The sequence below is a fragment of the Phodopus roborovskii genome, unplaced genomic scaffold, assembly GCF_943737965.1.
Source record: "Phodopus roborovskii unplaced genomic scaffold, PHOROB, whole genome shotgun sequence".
Taxonomy (NCBI): domain Eukaryota; kingdom Metazoa; phylum Chordata; class Mammalia; order Rodentia; family Cricetidae; genus Phodopus; species Phodopus roborovskii.
The window spans coordinates 35,449,941-35,470,728 of record NW_026126480.1 but is presented as its reverse complement, the minus strand read 5'-3'; the positions used below and the strand labels follow the sequence as shown (position 1 = coordinate 35,470,728).

General features: G+C 49.5%; 1 protein-coding gene across 5 annotated transcripts; it reads left to right on the top strand.

Moving 5' to 3' along the window:
* The first annotated feature begins 1,053 nt into the window (after positions 1 to 1,053).
* On the top strand, positions 1,054 to 20,221 carry Taok2 (TAO kinase 2). 5 transcript variants are annotated; one of them, XR_007835026.1, is made up of 20 exons: positions 1,065 to 1,854; positions 4,909 to 5,075; positions 5,273 to 5,344; positions 5,440 to 5,541; positions 6,137 to 6,182; positions 6,291 to 6,387; positions 6,512 to 6,625; positions 6,735 to 6,826; positions 10,029 to 10,122; positions 10,223 to 10,304; positions 10,949 to 11,116; positions 11,228 to 11,512; positions 11,673 to 11,831; positions 13,356 to 13,721; positions 13,813 to 14,016; positions 14,319 to 14,558; positions 17,613 to 17,825; positions 18,486 to 18,592; positions 18,728 to 18,910; positions 18,993 to 19,142. XR_007835026.1 is itself a non-coding variant. In XM_051192991.1 (19 exons), exons 2-19 carry the CDS (start codon positions 4,944 to 4,946, stop codon positions 19,509 to 19,511), a joined length of 3,150 nt encoding a protein of 1,049 aa, XP_051048948.1. In that variant the 5' UTR covers positions 1,065 to 1,854; positions 4,909 to 4,943; the 3' UTR covers positions 19,512 to 20,221. The 5 variants fall into 5 exon arrangements, 4 of the variants coding, with proteins under 4 accessions (XP_051048946.1, XP_051048945.1, XP_051048948.1 ...); XM_051192991.1 differs by lacking the exon at positions 18,486 to 18,592 and having other exon boundaries at positions 11,246 to 11,512; positions 18,993 to 20,221; XM_051192990.1 differs by lacking the exon at positions 18,486 to 18,592 and having other exon boundaries at positions 18,993 to 20,221.
* Positions 20,222 to 20,788: the final 567 nt, after the last annotated feature.

Below are 20,788 nucleotides of genomic sequence, written 5' to 3'. Positions count from 1 at the left end.
ATTTACAGGTTTTGTTTGTTTGTTTGTTTGTTTGTTTTGGTGTGTGTGTGTGTGTGTGTGTGTGTGTTTATTTTTTTCCGAGAGTGTTTTTCTGTGTTAACAGTCCTGGCTGCCGTGGAACTTTCTTTGTAGACCAAGCTGGCCTCAAACTAAAGATCTGCCTGCCTCTACCTCCTAAATGCTGGGGTCAAAGGCATGTGGGTTTTTTTGGTTGTTTGGTTTGTTTCATGTTGTTGTTAGTTTTTTTTTTTTTGTTTTGTTTTGTTTTGTTTTTTTTTTGTTTTGTTTTTTATACCGGGACCCCTTTAGGTTATACACTGCTGTGGAACTTGTATTCTCTAGCTTCAGACTCAGCCTCCTGAGTGTTGGAATTGTAAGCATAATCTGCCATCATACCTTACAGATGTACTGGGACCCCTAACTGTACTATTTGATCACTTGTTTTCTTTCAAGAACTTAAATTGTTGATTCTGTTTAGGTAGGAGCTTTTAGACAGTGGAAATGCTTGATATAAATGCATCATGACTTTTGACAAGTTATACAACCCTACTGGACCTCAGTTTTCTTGTAGGGATTTGATCTATTGGGTTTCCCCAACTTTGGCACGTTATCCTCGAACTTGGGGAGCTCAGGTCTAGTTTAGATACTTAGGAACATCATAATGGCCCGTTTTCCCGCCTTTTCCGCGCAGTTGCTAGCACCCTTGCTTTACTCCTCTCAGCCTTTATCCTGCACGCAGGCGCAGACCACAGGCTCCCTTCCTCGCGCGCCCCTCCGGAGCTTCCCCTAGCAACAAGCTCAGTCGCAGCGCGAAAGCTGGGCGGGCGCATGCGCCACAGCTCTTTCCACCGGCAGTCTTCGGACCGCGCGCTTGGGCTCCTCCCCAAGCAGGCCCAGCCTTTCTCCTCTCCTCTTCCCACCCAGGATCCGCGTGGCGGGGCGCGCGCGCACTTGGGATCCAGGGCAGCTTCTGGTCTTGGCCGCAGCTGCTAGGGGCGAGGGGCGGGGCTATTTCCTTTGGGGCCCCACCCCCTTTGGCCTGGAGTCCCTACCGCGCCTGCGCGCTCCCGCCCGGTCTCCATCTTGGAATTGGGAGGAAGAGGGAGAGGGAGGCCGGGGCGAGAGCAGGGCTGTGGTGCGGTGAGAAGCTGAGACGAAGAGGAAGGGAGTGAGGGCGCAGGGACGATCAGCAGCACCTCAGCTATATTCTTTCAGCTGTTCCGGAGAGAAAGGACGGGAAAGGGAGGAAGCCAGGGCTGGAGTAGGGGCTGTCACTCTCGGACCCCAGCCTGAGAGGGGCTGTGCAGCCGGGCATCCTCGGGGTGGGCCCCGTGTCGGTGGCCGACGACCTGGGGCTCAGGCCCCTGGGTCCCAGATTTTTGGGGTTTGATCCCTCGTTTCTTAAATACCTAGTTATCAAGCCTTCATATATCAGATATCTGGGACTCGAGTCCCAACCTTTACAGACCTGGGTCTCTGTTTTATACAATTTAAAATACCTGGAATTCAGGACCTTGCGTGCACCAGTATCCAGGGTTCATTTTCCAGGCGTCCAAATATCGGATTCATTTTTGGTCCTTGCAAATATACGGGGCTTAGACCCCACAATCGGAAATCCGGGATTCAGCAACTGTTGCCCTCGAGTTGGGGGAGGACTGGACCGCGAGGTCAGATCAGGTTGTCACCCCCTCCCCTCCAGGGGAGGCTTCCCGGGCCCGCCCCTCAGAAAGGGCGAAAGCTGAGGAAGAGGTGGCAAGGGGGAAGATCTCCTTGCCCCTCTCCCTGCTTGTCAGAGCAACTGGAGGACCCCAGGCGGAAGCGGAGGCGCTGGGGCACCATAGTGACCCCGACCAGGTGAGACACGGGTGCATGGGCATGAGTCCCTGTGGTCAGCTCCTTTCTGAGAAGCTAGGGCTGGATAGGCCCTCTCCTCAGTATGGGGAAGCCCTGCTGGGCCCATGGTCAGTTTGTGGCCAGCCTTGCCTTCTGCTGCCACCTCTTTCTCTCTTCCTCTTCTCTTCATTGTGTCTGGTTGAAGGGGGACCTCGGGTGACAGGGCCTGTCATGACACTAAGGGTCACGCCCTAGGATGCTTAGCTAATCAAAGGGGTTTCCACCTTTCTAGTCTCCTCCCTTATTAATTTTGCCCCCATAACCACCTCTTCTCTGATTTTATTATATTCTTCCCAGACTGCCCTAGGGTGTTGATTCCCATGTAGGTGGGCTTATCTTTATTTATTGGTTGAGACAACCTTTCAGTAGCCCTGGCCTTAAATTGAAGGCAGTCCTGCCTTAACCTCTCTATTGCTTTGATTACAGGTGCAAGCCACCACACTGGCTGCTTTATATTCTTTTCTGGCTTGGTCTAGTTGGAGTTTTTGTCCTTGCAAATCTCTCTCTCTCTCTCTCTCTCTCTCTCTCTCTCTCTCTCTCTCTGTCTGTGTGTGTGTGTGTGTGTGTGTGTGTGTGTGTGTGTACACTTGGTAATATTTTCCTCCAGCTGCATTTACCCACCTGTCTCTTGCTGTGGCAGTGTAAATAATCTCATACATTTGCCAAGTGACCTAACCCTTTACAAAGTACTTTAGCATACATTTTTCTCATGCCACACTGAGACCCGCTCAACCCATGGGAACTCTTTTAGTGTCTTCCCATTTTACAGTTGAGAACATTGATGCCCAGAGAGGTTGTTCAAGGTCACCTAGTGGCAGAATCAGGATTTTAACCTGTCTGGTCCCTGACTTGTACCCATTTCTTGCCATCCCTTTTCTTCTGAGCCAGGCTTGATCAGGGATCCACAGGAGACTGTATCAGGGTGAAGTTTAAAAAAGGGGGTATGATGACCTTCCTTTCCAGAAAGGTTCTACCCCAGAGCTTTTCCTGAGAGGAAGCTCTGCTTTGCTTCTGCCTTATGAGTTTTTTCTAATGTGACCTTCATTTTTACTCTGACCCCAGACTTTGGCCTGGGTTCCAGAGATAGCTCTCTTTTCTAACAAATGATGGCTTTTAGTGGCTCTTCTTAGCTGTTGAGTTAGAATGCACCTTTCTTTACTTCCCTCACCCCAGGATTAAACCTGTGGCAACCCTAGAATCAAGGAAGGAAAAGCAATTTGTTTAGTGTCTACAAAGTGTTCTGGGTGTGAGATCTCATATGGTGGCATTCTGTAATCCACTTAACCAAAGAGAAGAATAAGGAACTTACCTGAAGCTCCATTGCTATATGTTGTAGATGGGATGTACTGGTAAGATAATTTAGGGACTCTTGCAGCACGGATTTTAGAAGGTGATTATGATTTAGCCCAGATCATGGTGATTGCTCAAATGTTATTGTGAGGAAGGGGGCCTGTATGATGTTTTTCCAATGGCTGGCACTCTTTCATGTGGGCTGAGGTTCTGGGTTGGCAGTCATGGACTTGTTACTGGCTAAGAATTCATGAGGGTTCCCTTGGCAAGTTGTGAGCACCTGCCTTTTGTGTGGGTATGTGGTGAGGGGTGGTTGCCACTATTGCTCCAGGAAAAGGGGGCCTGTCTTGAGCAGACTTCCTAGTCTGCTGAGGGCAGTCAATCCTGGAGGCCCACCAAAGACTCAGGCTTTCTCCTGCCCTCCAGCTTCCAGTAGAGTTGAGGAGACAAAATTAACAACATGGACAGGAAACAATGTACTGCAGAATATAATTATATGCTGAAATTGTTAGGTACTTTTAAGTAGCTAGAACTCTGCCTCAGGAGTGCAACTCTGCTGAGGGCTCTTTTTGTCTAAATTCCCCACTAGTCCTTAAAAAGACCTGTCTTGAGTCCCTGAGTGTTCTGGTTCTGGTACTTTGCAGCAACTTTCTCTCTGAATTTGGCTTGGAGTGCCCACTCCCTAAGGGTTGGAATGACCTGAGAGGTTTTCCTCTATGGGAGAGGCTGGGCTTAGTTGCCCTCCTAACAATGCTGTCCTGACCAGAGAGGAAAAGATGCTGTTCTGGGACCTTGGGAAAGCCCTTTTGCCTCTCGGCCTCAATGACTCTGTCTGGAAAATGGTGATCCTGATCCTGCCTTGCTGGTTTTATGTGGCTGTTCTGGAGGCCTTACTGATGGTGGTAAACCAACTTTAGGCAGGTCATTTGACCTTTCTGAGCCTGTTTACTTTTCTATAAGGGTTAGAGGTGACAATAGTGTTTATCCATACAGTTGTAGGAAGGAGCTCAGTGAGATGCGTACTTGTCCATGTTCAGTCAATGTTATTTGTGACCCACAACATTCCATGCTTATGTATGCTGCTTAAGCCGGTAGACTGAACAAGTAAGACAATCCAGAACACAGAGGTCCTCAGAGTCAGGTGCTTGTCCCTACTGTTCCCATTCTAGATGTCTTCCCTGCCACAGTGTCCCTATATTTTTTGAAAATTAGTCTCCTGGTCCCTTAGGCCAGTACCCACTTACAACAATGGCCGGATTTCCACCATATCCGGCCTGACTGTTTCCTGTTCTCATCCAGTGTGTGAGAGCTTGAAGGAGGAGGCAGCCTTAGCACCAAGGGGGACAGGAAGGTGCCTGGAAATCATTGGACTATGAGAACTTGTGGGAGAGGACATGTGGGGTTATGAAGCTCTGGCTGGGAGGGGAATGGCTGGGTATAGGGAACTGGGAAATTGTTGTAGCCTGAGGGGATTGATGAAGATGCTTAGATTCTCAGAATTGTCTTCCTTGCAATTTTAGGGACTCCGGGGACCCAGCCCCTGTGATCTGGTTGCCAGGGCAACTTTTTTTTTTTTTTTAGCTTTGACGTTGTTCCTGATAGCCCCCTTCCCTTCCTCGGCAAGAGCTCCCTAATGAGGGAAGGACAAGGCAAAAACTTGAGGGAGGCCCTGTATTTCCCCCAGGGCCCTGTCCTTGTTCTAAGGGTCCTGTCTACTTTTCCCAGGCAAGGTCCCAATCTCAGGGCCCCCAGGGGCCATCATGCCAGCTGGGGGCCGGGCCGGGAGCCTGAAGGACCCTGATGTAGCTGAACTCTTCTTCAAGGATGACCCTGAGAAGCTTTTCTCTGACCTTCGGGAAATTGGCCATGGCAGCTTTGGAGCTGTGTACTTTGTGAGTTGAGTCTTAATGGAGCTGTGTACTTTGTGAGTTGAGTCTTAAAGGGATAAAGCAAGCAAGGGTGGGGTCTTTAAACCTGTTAGTTGCACCATTCCACTGCCTCAGCCTCTTCCACCCTCCTACTGCTCAGCAGGTCCTTCTCTACCCCAAGCCCAAAGTAGTCTTTCCCATCCTCCAATCTGGTCCTCTAGGCCCGGGATGTCCGGAACAGTGAGGTGGTGGCCATCAAGAAGATGTCCTATAGTGGGAAGCAGTCAAATGAGGTGAGTCAGGTTCATTAAAATCATGTTGTTGGGAGGCAGAGGGCCCTAGTCTCAACATGCAGGCTGGGTAACCCCTTCCTCTCTTGACTTCCTAGAAATGGCAGGACATCATCAAGGAGGTGCGGTTCTTGCAGAAGCTACGGCATCCCAATACCATTCAGTACCGGGGCTGTTACCTGAGGGAGCACACAGCTTGGGTGAGCTGTTCCACAATTACTGCAGCAGTTTTACTCAGGTCATCTTTTCCTGGTCCAGCCTCCTAAGTGGGCAGTCTCTCTTGACCACATTAGTCCTCAGAAAAACCCATCAACCAGGCATGGTGGCATACACTTCTAACCCCAGCACTGAGGAGACAAGCACAGGTCTGTCTACTTAGTGAGTTCTGGGCCAGCTAGGGCTATACAGTGAGATAGATCCTGTATCAAAAAGAAAAATAAACAAAAATAAATATGAACATTTGTATAGGTACAGGAGAAGAGGCTGACCCAGAGTGGCATAGACAGTTAACAAGTTGCAAGGGACTGTGTTCTTTAGGAGGAGATTATGACTTTAAAGGGGTCTAGATGGGAGCTATGGTAGGTGTCTTGGAATCATTCTTGGGGAGTCCTTGAATCCAGAGACTCTCCTACCACCTCTTGTTTTCTCTAGCTGCCCTTCCTCTCTGTCATTACACTTTTGGCATTGCCTGAGTGGAAGATAAACAAGGAAGGTTCTGTTTTGAGTTTCTGCTCAAGGGAGCTGGGCCAGGGGTGGCCAGAATCTGCTGACCTCTAACACTTGACCCTTCCTTAGCTGGTGATGGAGTATTGCCTGGGCTCAGCTTCTGATCTTCTAGAAGGTAAGTAAATCAGAAAGTCGGATAAGGAAGATAAGAAAGCTGTAGGAGAAAGTAGCTTTCTTCACCCTTGTGGCTCCCTCAGTTTGTCGTTTTTGCTTTCTCCTACAGTGCACAAGAAGCCCCTTCAGGAGGTAGAGATTGCAGCCGTGACACACGGGGCACTTCAGGGCCTGGCATATCTACACTCGCACAACATGATCCATAGGTATAACGATACCAACTGTGGCTGAGGGTGGGGTGCTTTTTTTTATGTCAGTCCTCATTTTGCCCAAAGCCCTACACGTCTTTTCTCAGGTGCATTTTTCATCTTTCCCCTTTGCCTCTGTCAGGGATGTGAAGGCTGGAAACATCTTGCTGTCTGAACCAGGCTTGGTAAAATTAGGGGACTTTGGCTCCGCATCTATCATGGCACCTGCTAACTCCTTTGTGGGCACTCCATACTGGTGAGTGGGAGAGGAGAGGTGGTAGGTAAAGAGATTCCTAAGATGTTGGAAATAAAAAGCGTAGCATCTGGATTCAGTGGTTAGCCTTTTTTTGCTCCTGTCCTCCCAGGATGGCTCCAGAGGTGATTCTAGCCATGGATGAGGGGCAATACGATGGCAAAGTAGATGTCTGGTCCTTGGGGATAACCTGCATTGAGCTGGGTAAGGATGTCCTCCCTGCCTCCTCAGATTATTCTCCATTCTTGTCTGTTCCTCTCCCTATCCCATCCCATGGACCCCAGGTTCTAACTTCCGGTTCATTTTGACTACCCTGAAGCCCTTTTTTTTTTTTTTTTTTTTTTTTTTTTGATACAAGCAATTGTCAAACCCTACCTTTTTTGTTGAAAAGATTTCTCTGTGTAGCCCTGACTGTCATGGAACCTGCTTTGAAGACCAGATTGGCCTCAAACTCAGAGATCCCCTTGCCTCTGCCTCATCATCCTGTATTCTGGAATGAAAGGAGTGTACCACTATGACTGGCTCCACTGCCAATTCTTATTCCTAAAGATTTTATAGCAGTCCTTGCTTCTTGTCCACTACCTGAACTTTACATTTGTTTTAAGTGCCCGGGGTGCTAGGTTCTGTGGGTACAGTGATAAAATTCCTGCCTTTGTTAAAACTTCATTCAAGCCTAGTGTTGGTGGCTCCCACCTTTAATCCTAGCACTTGGGAGGCAGAGGTAGGCAGATTTCTGTGAGTTTGAGGCCAGCCTGGTCTACAGAGCTAGTTCAGGACAGGCTCCAAAGCCACAGAGAAACCCTGTCTCGAAAAGACAAAAAAATCAAACAAACAAAAAACATTAAAACTGCATTCAAGTAGGGGAAGCTAGGCATGTTTTCTGTTAATGGAAAAAGATTGTAGAAGCTCCAGGAGTGGTATAGAGCTAAAGAATGATCTAGTTTAGGGGCTAAGGAAGTTCTGAATGTAATAGAAATGTTTAAACAAACTTCCAAGACAAACAGCTGCTAGAAAGATGAAGGGTAGAGCACCCCAGACAGAAAGTGGCATTGTAGAAGTTTAGAGTTGAGAGCACGCCTGAGGAACTGAGATTAACTTTGGAGTGAGTTCACAGGTCTCGAAAGTTAGGCCAAGCGAGTTCCTGAAGCTTTGGAGCCATGTTGGTGCTCTCTTTGCCAGTCCATACTACTGAAGCAGCTGTCTAATGGGGTAATGCTTGTAAGACCTCCAGCACAACTCCAGGCATGAAATAATTGTTCAAGAAAGACTGCTTCTTTCTGACTGCTTCCTGCAGAGATCTTTCCTCTGCCAGTCATCCATCTCCCCCACCCCACCCCCCACCAGACTGACCTCACACTCAGAGATCTACCTCCTGAGTACTGGGGTTAGAGGTGTATGGCACCACCACCTGACAGTCTCTTCTTCATAGTCTCTCTGATGCACTGATGCTAGAGAGGTAAAATGTATGGAGCAGGTCATAGAGAAGAGCTGTCTATTTACTGTATTCCTGGATTTTGTAGATATGTGAATACTTAGAAATAGTTTTCTACTATTGGAAAGCCTGATTAGAAATGGTAGCCAGTAGGACTGGAGAACTGGCTCAGTGTTTAAGAGCACTGGTTGTTCTTTCAGAGGACCCCGGTTCAATTCCTAGCACCCACATGGCAACTCAAAATTGTCACAACTGTCTGTAACTCCAGCTATAGGGGAATCTAAACAACCTCATACAGACTTACTTGCAGGCAAAACACCAACACACATAAAATAAATTATTACAGAAAGAAAGAGATGATAGTCAGTACTCAGTGTCAGTGGACCAGTGTAGGGAGCCAGAGCAAGCTAGGGGCTATTGATCCTACAGACAGAGGACCACTGATGGGAGATGTCATTCTGTAAATATGTTTCTCTTATTGGTTAATGAATAAAGCACTGTTGGCCAATAGGAAAGCAAGATAGGCTAGACTAGGAGGAGAGAGGAAGTAGTAGGGAGGAGATCCAAGATGGAGGATGGAGAGAGCAGAACGCCAGCCCCTCTCTCCGGTAAGATGAGACCATGTGGAAGTACTTAGATTAATAGAAATGGGTTAATATTTAAGACAGAGCTAGCCAATAAGTAACTAGTAACTGGCCAACAGAATATATCTAATACAGTGTCTCTGTGTGTGTTAATTCTGGCTGGTGAGGCGGTGGGACCAAACTAGCAGGGAAAAAACTACTCATAACAGACCACTGTTGCATAGTTCCCACTCATTGCTATGTAGGAATAGAGATTCCAATTTACCTTATCAGATTCCTAAAGAAAGACTGCATTATGTTTGCATAATTATTGTTGGCAATTAACGGTTTGTTTGTTTGTTTGTTTTGTTGTTGTTGTTTGGGGGGTGCTTTTTGAGACAGGGTTTCTCTGTATAACAGCCCTGGAAGTCCTGGAACTCACTTTGTAGACCAGGCTGGCCTCAAATTCACAGAGATCCACCTGCCTCTGTCTCCTGAGTGCTGGGATTAAAGGCGTGAGCCACCATCACCTAGCTAGGCAATTAAGTTTTTGAAATCTCTATTTAGGTCAAAAACAGCTAACCATCAGGTGGTGGTGATACCTGGTCTACAGAGCTAGTTCTAAGACAGCCCGAGATACACAGAGAAACCCTGTCTCTAAAAAAACAAAACTCTGGGCTAGGAGGTATTCCTGGCTCAACACTCTTACAGCTATTGCCAATATTCCCTTTTCTAAATGACCTCTCCTTACCTGTCTCCCCCCTTACCTCAATTAACAATTTAGTGTTACTGGCTTTGTTTTGATGGTATTGGGGATCAAATCTTTAGCCTGGTACATGCTAAGCAAGAGTTCTACAACTAAGCTACATCCTCAGCTCTGTCTGATATTGCTTGTTTAGTTCATTCTAGCCAGGAAGCTTCTTGAACACAGAACATGTTTCTTATTTTTCTGTCTTTTCCACAACTGGCTGGTTTTGATCTCATTTGGCCCTCATAAGCACTCATCCGGCCAATAATTTGAGTGTGCTTTATGCCTTTTTTCTGTTTTTGTTGTTGTTTTGGTTTGGTTTTGGTTTCTCTGTATTGCTTTGGAGCCTGTCCTGGAACTAGCTCTGTAGATCAGGTTGGCCTCGAACTCACAGAGCTCCACTTGCCTCTGCCTCCTGAGTGCTGGGATTAAAGGCGTGAGCTACCATCGCCTATTTAATACCTATTCTGCCCAGGTGTAGCAGATAGAGTGGGCATTGCATTTTACTGAGAGGAAATTAAAGACTCAGCAGGATTGGGAATTGCTCAAGGTCAACCAGAAAGGGAACCAGGGAAATGGGATTTGAACTAAAGCTGTTTTGAGTTCCCTTCTAGTTTCTGATCATCTGTCTCTTCTCACCTTCTTCCTTTGTCCTTTCTGTAGCGGAGCGGAAGCCACCACTGTTTAACATGAATGCAATGAGTGCCTTATACCACATTGCACAGAATGAGTCCCCTGCTCTCCAGTCAGGACACTGGTGAATACTGGGTTTCTTGGGCCAAGGGATTATTAGGTTATGGGGTCTGGCTGCCTGGTTCATGCCTTCTCCCTCTGTCTCGTACTTCCTGGGATGTCAGGTCTGAGTACTTCCGGAATTTTGTTGACTCCTGTCTTCAGAAAATCCCTCAAGATAGACCAACCTCAGAGGTTCTTCTGAAGGTGAGCACTCTCTGGCCTAGTGTTCTAGAATTGTAGCTGGTAGAGCCACAGAAAATTCAGATCAGTGATTCCCAAGTCTTCATCCAGGAATATTCCTTCATGAATTTTGCCCTGACCCTGATGCCTCACTGCCCCATGTTTTGCTAGATTTTGTCTGCCATACTATCTTAATTTAAATAGTATTTTTTCCACGTTTTTTCTTAGTCAAAGATCATGGATAAAATGTATAATCTCCCTGAGATGTTTTTAAATTTTCCAAACTGGGGGAATGTCATTCCCTTCACAGACCCAATGTATGCTCTGAGAAGCCCTAGTTGGGACCAACATACTGCTGGACTAACCTCCTGTTTTTTAAAGAGTAACTTTTGAGGGCCTGAAGAGGTCTTTTGATACTTCCAAAAGCAGTTAGCCTTTGGTAAGCAGAGCTACATTGGCATCTCCTGAATACCTTTCTTATCTGTCAGCGGTGCCTGGAGAAGTGAGACTGTCTGGGTAGTAAATACAGTTTCTGTGAGAAACAGGCCTAAGACAAGTGAGCATCCAGCTGTGGTGGGCATGGGCCTCAGGCTAGGAGATACTGAGAAGCATGAGATCTAGAGGGGACACAGAACTGATAACAGATCTCAAGTGTTCTGTTTCCCTAGCACCGTTTTGTGCTCCGGGAACGGCCTCCCACAGTCATTATGGACCTAATCCAGAGGACCAAGGATGCTGTACGCGAATTGGATAACCTGCAGTACCGAAAGATGAAGAAGATACTATTCCAAGAGGCACCCAATGGCCCTGGTGCTGAGGCCCCAGAGGAAGAGGAGGTGAACTAGCTTGCCCTGATACTTCCTACCCCCATATTGGGCTTGGCCCTTCTTCACCTTCTTTCCTTATGCTACTCCATATCCTTGTCCTTCCCTTTCCCTGTACAACAGCTCACACCCTGTTCGCAGGAAGCAGAACCCTACATGCACAGAGCGGGGACACTGACCAGTTTGGAGAGTAGCCACTCAGTACCCAGCATGTCTATCAGCGCCTCCAGCCAAAGCAGCTCAGTCAACAGCCTAGCAGATGCCTCAGACAATGAGGAAGAGGAGGAAGAGGAGGAGGAAGAGGAGGAAGAAGAGGAAGAGGAAGGCCCTGAAGCCCGAGAAATGGCCATGATGCAGGAGGGGGAGCATACCGTCACTTCCCACAGCTCCATCATCCACAGGCTGCCGGTATGCAACTTCATAGACAAGATGCCAAGCCTGAGCTGATTTACTGAGGAACTGCCTAGGTCCTACTCTCCTCCAGTGTGGATAAATCACCTTAGGTAACTCATTTGGAGTCCACTGGCACCTGAACCTTGGGCATTCCTTCCTTTTTCCCTTTTTCTAGGGCTCAGACAACCTATATGATGATCCTTACCAGCCAGAGATGACCACAGGTCCACTCCAACCACCTGCAGCCCCTCCCACCTCCACCACCTCTTCTGCTCGCCGCCGGGCTTATTGCCGTAACCGGGATCACTTTGCCACCATCCGTACTGCCTCCTTGGTAATTGTGGCCATCCTCACTCAGCTTCGTCTTAGTTTTTTTGTTTTGTTTTGTTTTTTTCTCTGTTACCTGGATACATCAGATAGAAGTCCAGAAATGACATTCTCCTTGTGGGTACATAATTGAAGTCAAGATTCTCCCTTCACTTTGCTGCTATCTTTTGCCTGCTCCCTTCTCCCAGCAGACTGTTTTAGTCACATTGCCTAAACTGGGTATTCCTAGCCTCGCCAACTGTTGCTCTATTTTCAAGGCCTTGTTGAAATAACAGCTTGTGGAGACCTTCCTGGACTCCTCTGCCTATTCAGGTGCTTTACATGCCTGGACAGGTATGTCTACCCTGCTGTGGTACTCTTGGTGGCAATGTGCAGGTTTACTGGATTCAGTGCTTCAGAGGGCAGGGGTGGAGTTCAGGGATCTGCCTCATGTCAGTGACTTGTCACTTGCTACACACATGCTTATGTTTAATCTTTCCAGCTTTCCCTGGGAGGGGAATGGTTGGATCCCATATAAGTGTCTAGGCTGCTATGACTTAGAGAGGTTGTTTGCCTAACATACTTGCCCAGGCACCTTTGGGTGGGGTTCTGTTCCTGTAAATAGGATCTTAGTCTTCTAAAATCTCACTTTTCTCAATACATGGGAAAATATTTGTTTGCTGATTGAGTTGGGTTCTAACAGTAGCTCAGCCTTGAACTTGTGATCCTTCTGCATTAAACTCCGAAGCCCTGGGGTTTATAGACATGTGTTACCATGCTCGACAAATTCAGGCTTCTCATGAAACATAGCTTTCTGTTCATGCTGTTGATAAACTTTTAAGTGATATTCCAGTTTTGGCGCCATTTGAGTACCAACAATTCCCTTAGAAGCCACTGGGAAAGTTTGATGTATTTTTCAAGCTTTTGCTTGTGGCTGGGGGTGGGGGGGTGTTGCTAGGACCATTCTTGAGCTGTTGTTGCTGCTTTTTTCATAGTATGCAGAGAGATCTGATTTTCTTGGGTCTTGGCAACCTAGACTAGCTTAAGAGCCACTGATAGAACAGGTGAGATGAGATCAGAGGTTGCAGCCAGAGATCTTGATCTAACATATCAGGACTCAGAGCTTAGTTTAGTACCTGGAACATGGTAGACACTCAGTAGTGTTGCTGAAGAGAGGATGCTAGCCAGCATTCACTAGTGTTTTTTCTGTGTGTATCACACTAGTCTGTGTAGTGGCATTGTTGGCCTGTGACAGATGTGAGAGTTGGTGGTTTGAGAGGTAACAATGGGCAGAACTTGGATCTAAGCCCAGGTGTATCTGATTCATTCTTTTGTGCTAATCTGAGTTGTACCCATCATCTCAGTCTATTACACCAACCCATGAGGCAGACAATTATTCAGTTGTGGAAATAGATTCAGAGAGTTTAAATGTAAGGAAGATATTTAGTAACAATGAAACCAGAAGTCTGATAACCTTGTTCTTCACCATTTCCGTGTAAGTAAAATGGGGGCTAGGGCTGAGTCCCACAGTTTATCCTTTCTTCTACTCTAGGTCAGCCGTCAGATCCAGGAGCATGAGCAGGACTCAGCCCTGCGGGAACAACTAAGTGGCTACAAGCGGATGCGGCGTCAGCATCAGAAGCAGCTGCTGGCCTTGGAGTCCCGTCTGAGGGGTGAACGTGAGGAGCACAGTGGACGGCTGCAGCGGGAGCTTGAGGCACAACGTGCTGGCTTTGGGACTGAGGCTGAGAAGCTGGCCCGGAGGCACCAGGCCATTGGTGAAAAAGAAGCCCGAGCTGCTCAGGCTGAAGAGCGGAAGTTCCAGCAGCACATCCTGGGGCAGCAGAAGAAGGAGCTGGCTGCCCTGCTGGAGGCGCAGAAGCGAACCTATAAGCTTCGGAAGGAGCAGTTGAAGGAGGTTTGGCCAGATCTGCCTTGGGTGAGCCAAGGGGCCATCAGGTAGGCAAGACAATGGCAGATCCTGACCCATTCCCTCACTGCCCTGCCAGGAGCTCCAGGAGAACCCTAGCACACCCAAACGTGAGAAGGCTGAGTGGCTGTTGAGGCAGAAGGAGCAGTTGCAACAGTGCCAAGCAGAAGAGGAGGCGGGGCTGCTGAGGAGACAACGCCAGTACTTTGAACTGCAGTGTCGCCAATACAAGCGCAAGATGCTACTGGCTCGACACAGCCTAGACCAGGACCTGCTTCGAGAGGTAGACTGTCCACCTGTCCTTCTCACAGTCAAGGATCCTAGTACCTCTCTTCTTCCATTTGCCTCTCTCCCTAATGTCTTCTTTCTCCTCTGCTCTCCTAAAGTTTTGGTTTGGCTTCTTTTCAGCATTCTTCCTGCTTTTCATCCCCACTGAACCCTGCTAGGATGTCCTTAGGTATCCTTTTCCTAGGCTTACACTCCTCACCTCCCTGACTCTCGGCTAAGGAGTCTTGTGCTCTTCATTCTTCAATACCAAGAAGGCTCCCTGATTGGGCCTTGGGTTCTGCCTCTTTTCTGACTTAGGACTTGAACAAGAAACAGACACAGAAGGACTTGGAGTGTGCTCTGCTGTTGCGGCAACATGAGGCTACTCGAGAGTTGGAGCTAAGACAGCTCCAAGCTGTCCAGCGCACACGTGCTGAACTCACCCGCCTCCAGCACCAGACAGAGCTAGGCAACCAGCTTGAGTACAACAAGCGACGGGAGCAAGAGTTGCGGCAGAAGCATGCGGCCCAGGTTCGCCAGCAGCCCAAGAGCCTCAAAGTACGTGCAGGCCAGCTACCCATGGGCCTCCCTGCTACTGGGGCTCTGGGACCACTCAGCACAGGCATCCCTAGTGAAGAGCAGCCCTGCTCATCTGGCCAGGAGGCAGTCCTGGACCAAAGGATGCTGGGAGAGGAGGAGGAAGCAGTGCCAGAGAGAAGGATTCTGGGAAAGGAAGGGACCACCTTGGAGCCAGAGGAGCAGAGGATTCTGGGGGAAGAAATGGGAATCTTTAGTTCCAGCCCACAAAAACATAGGAGTTTGGTTAATGAGGAAGATTGGGATATATCTGAGGAGATGAAGGAGATTAGAGTCCTATCACCGGCATCCCAGGAGAGAAGTATTATTGGCCAGGAAGAGGCTGGGGAATGGGGTTTGTGGGGGAAGGAGGGTGGGAACCTTGTGGATGTGGATTTCAAGCTTGGCTGGGTTCAGGGTCCTGTTCTGACTCCAGTTCCTGAGGAGGAGGAGGACGAGGAAGAAGAGGGAGGGTCTCCAGTTGGAACCCCCAGGGATCCTGGAGATGGTTGTCCTTCCCCAGATATCCCTCCAGAGCCACCTCCATCACACCTGAGACAGTGCCCTGCTAGTCAACTCCCTGGACTCCTATCTCATGGCCTCCTGGCCGGCCTCTCTTTTGCAGTGGGGTCTTCCTCTGGCCTCCTGCCCCTACTCCTTCTGCTGCTACTCCCACTACTGGCAGCTCAGGGTGGGGGTGGCTTGCAGGCAGCACTGCTAGCCCTTGAGGTAGGACTAGTGGGCCTGGGGGCCTCCTACCTGTTCCTTTGTACAGCCCTACACCTGCCTCCCAGTCTGTTCCTTCTCCTGGCTCAGGGCACTGCACTGGGGGCTGTCCTTAGCCTGAGCTGGCGCAGAGGCCTTATGGGTGTGCCTCTGGGCCTTGGGGCTGCCTGGCTCCTAGCTTGGCCCAGCTTAGCTCTACCTCTGGCAGCTATGGCAGCTGGGGGCAAATGGATAAGGCAGCAAGGCCCCCAGATACGTCGAGGCATCTCTCGACTCTGGTTGCGAGTTCTGCTACGCCTGTCACCCATGGCCTTTCGGGCCCTACAGGGCTGTGGGGCCGTGGGAGACCGGGGGCTGTTTGCACTGTACCCTAAGACCAATAAGAATGGTTTCCGAAGCCGACTACCTGTCCCTTGGCCCCGTCAGGGAAATCCTCGCACTACTCAACACCCACTAGCTCTGTTGGCAAGAGTTTGGGCTCTGTGCAAGGGCTGGAACTGGCGCCTAGCACGGGCTAGCCACAGATTAGCCTCTTGCTTGCCCCCCTGGGCTATTCACACACTAGCCAGCTGGGGTCTGCTTAAGGGTGAACGGCCAAGTCGAATCCCTAGGCTGCTACCACGCAGCCAGCGCCGTCTTGGGCTCTCTGCTTCCCGACAGCTACCACCAGGGACTGTGACTGGGCGGAGATCGCAGACCCGCAAGGCCCTGCCTCCCTGGAGGTAACAGTTCCAATCCTTCATCCAAATTTAGGGCATCGAGCACTTTATCTCCCACAACTCAGTGAAGTTTCTCCAATACCCCCTAGCCTCTCCTCCCCTCTGACCTTTCTTCCTCAGTATGTTTTCCCCAGGTCCAATCCTAGAGATCTCTAGACAGGCAGCCTCCTCTACTGTGGAGTCCAGAAATGACACTCTGTGTTTCCCCCAATCCCCTAAGTTATTGCTGTTCTCCTGCTGTGTGTGTGCTCATCCTCACCCTCATCGGCTCAGGCCTGGGGCCAGGGGTGGTAGGGAGGGAAAGTCTTGGGTTTGGTTTTTTTTTTTTTTTTTTTTTCTCCCTCTTTGATTTTGTTTTTCTGTCTCCCTTCCAACCTGTCCCCTTCCCCCTCCACCAAAAAGAAAAAGAAAAAAAAGAAAAACATAAATAAAATATCTGAGCGGAACTATACCTTTGGCCCAGGCTGCCTCTGTCTGCTTTGTCCTGCCGCCTAGCCTCCCTGGTTTGCCCCGAATCTGGACCCTTGGCCCTCAGCTCCATGACCTATTCACCCCATCTCCGTTGTCTTCACTCCTTTCACTCCTCAGCCTCATCCTCTTTGCCTTCATAGCTTCATTCCACCGTGACCACAACCAGCTCTGGGCTATGAGCCCCTGTGGAGCTTTCACAGAACTTCCTGATCTCACAGTTCCCTGGTTGTGGGACCCTTTCAGAGAGTACTTAGGGTTAAAGTCTTTTGGTCTCTTTGTCCCTTCCTTTACTGTGAACCCAATGCCTACATGATTTGGAAGCTGCGTCTATCACCTGAGTTCGGGCATTAGTCTACAGGGTTGGGGGCTGGGACAGCAGACCCTCTACAGTCAAGGGTGGTGAGTTGGGACCAGGTAGAATGTGCAAACCAGAGGCCTGGGATTGCTGTGGGCTTCGAGTGAGGGCTGAGTATGTTGGGCTGAGCTAATATGTGGATCTGGTCAGGGTGGCAGCCGTCTGCAGTGGAACTTGTCAGACCTTCTGACCACCCCTGCCGCCCTTTCCCTCCCTTCTGTGGACTGATATGGGTGACCTTTACCTCAGCACAGTGCTTCCTTCTTTGCTGCAGTGCTGGACCCGGGCCTTCCTCTGCCTGACCTTAGTCGTATCGCCCTTTCGTGGATGTTGCAAGTGCCTTGGTCTCTCACTCAGTCTTTACATTCCGAAACATATGCTTCTATCCCTGGGTGATATTATCTCTTCCCTCTTTGCATGATCAAAGCTTCTTTTGTGTACTCAGTCCTCTAAAGATTCTCAGTTCCATGTCTGTAAGATCTTCCGTCCCTTCTTGTGACATCCCATGCAACTCTGATGTACTCTGAGAACCTCTTTTGTTTCTCTGCCTCTCTTGCCCATGGAGACTTTCTTGATCTCTCAACAGTTTCATCTCTCCATGTCTGTCTGTGTACAGCTCCCCCCGCCCCCTCTGTCTAACATGTTTTCTGTTTCTCTCCCTCTCCCTGTCTCTGCTTCTGTCTCCTTCCTTTCTTCCTTTCCCCTCGTTGCTCCTCTTCCTCCTTCTCCCCTGCCCCATTTCCCCTTGATCCATTCACTGCACAGTCGAAGGAGCTGCAGATCAAGAAGCAGTTCCAGGAAACGTGTAAGATCCAGACACGGCAATACAAGGCTCTTCGTGCACACTTGCTGGAGACCACACCCAAAGCTCAGCACAAGAGCCTCCTTAAGCGGCTCAAAGAGGAACAGACCCGCAAGCTGGCGATCCTGGCTGAGCAGTATGACCAGTCCATTTCAGAGATGCTCAGCTCACAGGCGGTGAGGCCTGGGGTCTGGGAGGGAGACTATGGGTGTTGGCCTTTGCTTTAAAATTTGTTGTGGCAAAGGAAGGGAGGTGTGAACAGAACTTTTGGACTTAGGAAACACGGTGTTCTTTTACTGACATTCTTCATAGTGGTTTTATTTCATATTCTTCTCAGTGGTCTTATTTTTTTCTCTTACTATTTTCCTAATGTCTTAACAAAGTCATCCTGCTTGCTCTGCCGAGAAACACCAAGGAAAATAATGGTTGTAGTACTTTTTTTCTGGACCTGAGTTTACTTTGTACGAACAGGGAGTGTGGTTCTCAGGCCTTTTACTCAGACTTCAGGAATCTGGAAGATTGCTCTTAGGAAAACTGTACACAGCACTGGAATCAAATACACATTGAGTCCAAAGAGCTAGAGGACCCTTCTCACTCAGCCCCACTCCTCAGAGGTAATTTTGTAGTGATTAAATTGTGTAGTTAAATAGGAATTTTAAACACAACAGAGTCAGACTTTACATAGTTTTCTGACTTCCCTTTTCCACCCAGTATTTCTTGGACATCATTCCATGTCAGTATACATAGCACTATATCATTTTTATACAGTATAGAATTTTCCATGGAATGGCTGTGCCATAATTTATTTAACCCATCCCTTATTGGTGGACATTTAGGTTGTTTCCAGCATTTTGCTATCACAACGCTTCCGTGAACACTTGGAGCACATGTGCAAGTATACCTGGGGGATAGATTCCTGCAAGTGTAATTGCTGTACCACAGGGTATGACCATCTTCCATTCTGATAGAGGTTGAGACTGCCGCTCCTTGCCACCTGAGGGCCCAGGCCTACTGGGGCAGGGGAGGATGGTGGGGACAGAGGAGGAGGTCCCTAAACCCTCTCCTTCCTGTCCTCCAGCTCCGGCTTGATGAGACCCAAGAGGCAGAGTTTCAGGCCCTGCGGCAGCAGCTCCAACAAGAGCTGGAGCTCCTCAATGCTTACCAGAGCAAGATCAAGATCCGCACAGAGAGTCAGCACGAGCGCGAGCTGAGGGAGCTGGAGCAGAGAGTAGCGCTGAGGCGGGCGCTGCTAGAGCAACGGGTAAGGGGCTTGGCCCCCAAGATGGGAAAGGGAGAGCGGGTTCTCTATTCCAGTACTCTCACCCCTGTTTTGGGTGTCCCAGGTGGAAGAAGAGCTGCTGGCCCTGCAGACAGGGCGTTCTGAGCGAATCCGGAGTTTGCTTGAACGGCAGGCCCGTGAGATCGAGGCCTTTGATGCTGAGAGTATGAGGCTGGGTTTCTCCAGCATGGCCCTGGGGGGCATTCCAGCTGAAGCTGCTGCCCAGGGCTATCCTGCTCCACCCCCAGCCCCTGCCTGGCCTTCCCGTCCAGTTCCCCGTTCAGGGGCCCATTGGAGCCACGGCCCCCCTCCACCAGGCATGCCCCCACCAGCTTGGCGTCAGCCAGCTCTGCTGGCTCCCCCAGGGCCTCCAAACTGGTTAGGGCCCCCCACACAGAGTGGAACACCCCGTGGAGGCGCTCTGCTGCTGCTAAGGAACAGCCCTCAACCCCTGAGGCGGGCAGCATCAGGGGGCAGCAGTAGTGAGAACGTAGGCCCGCCTGCTGCAGTGCCAGGGCCACTGAGCCGAAGCACTAGTGTTGCTTCCCACATCCTCAACGGCTCCTCCCACTTCTATTCCTGAAGTGCAGGGTGGTGAGCAGAGGAATAGGGCAAGATGGGAGTGGGTGGTGCCTGATGCTACAGGCAGTGTGCTTGACGCCTACCCAGTGGTGGGACAGGATGATGGCTCCAGCTCCCCCGTCAGACCTCCACATCTCATGAGCTTCTTGGGGCTGGCCAGTGACCCCAGGTCAGCTTGGGCATTGGTGCCCCAAGGCTGACCAGGAGCCCTGCCTCCCCACCATGGTGCCAGGGTCTCCCTCCATCACCACCTACCAAAGGTGGGAACTGTGAGTGTCAAATATTCATCTGGTCCCCTGGGGGAGGGGAAGGGTGGGTCTAGATATATTATATTCAGAGAACTATACAACCCTTGTGATGGGGCCATGAACTGGGACAACAGGGTCCCCAGACCTGGATATGGCGGAGCAGGTCTGGTGCCCAAGGCAAGGAGAATGGGAGGAGGCCTTCCTCCAGAAAGATTGGGGGGTCTTAAAGTCAGGATGCCTGGGTCTCACCACCCTCCTGTTGCTGTTTGACGTCCTGTGCCGTCTTGTCTGGTTTTTTTTTTTTTTTTTAATTTGGGGTCAGGGCTGGGGTGGGGGACAAGGGAAGGACCTTGGAAAGGGCTGCTGCCAAGCCTGGGAGCAGCCATGGGAGCCCCTCTCAGCTATGGGGCTGGCACAGAGCCCTAGGGCAAGCTTTTAATAAACTGTTGGTTATTCTAACAGACCCCGGGACTTCTCCATTTCTGTCTAAGATTGTGTGAGTGATTGATGAGTAGCAAGTGATAGTGTTATTTGTACTTAATTAGGTCATGTGATTAAAAATTCTAGTGATTTTAATGACTGCATGTATGATTGGAAGGGCATCAACTTGTTGATCCCTCAAACTCTGCTTTGCTTTGTATTCAAAGCTTCTCAGAAAACCTTGGTGCAATGTCTCTATCTTACTAGATGCCTGCCTGGACACTGAAGTCTGCAGAGGTTTGTCATGCTCTGATTGGGCAGTCAGATCTACTATACCTACCTCTTGGAGGCTGAGTTCCTAGCAGTGTGGGGAAGATGAACTGAGCCTGAGTGGGAAAGAAGTAGAGAGAGTGAGGGAAGGGGACGAGATTGAGACCAGGCCCTTGTTGGTGCTAGGCATTCATTCTGCCATTTAAGCTTCACACTACTTAGGCAACTTTGACTAGAGAAACCACCTGGTCACACTGGAAGAGCAGCCATGTCCTTCTCTGATACAGCTTGGCGAGGACTGGATGGCAGGCCTGGGGTTGGGGCAACTGGAAATCTATAA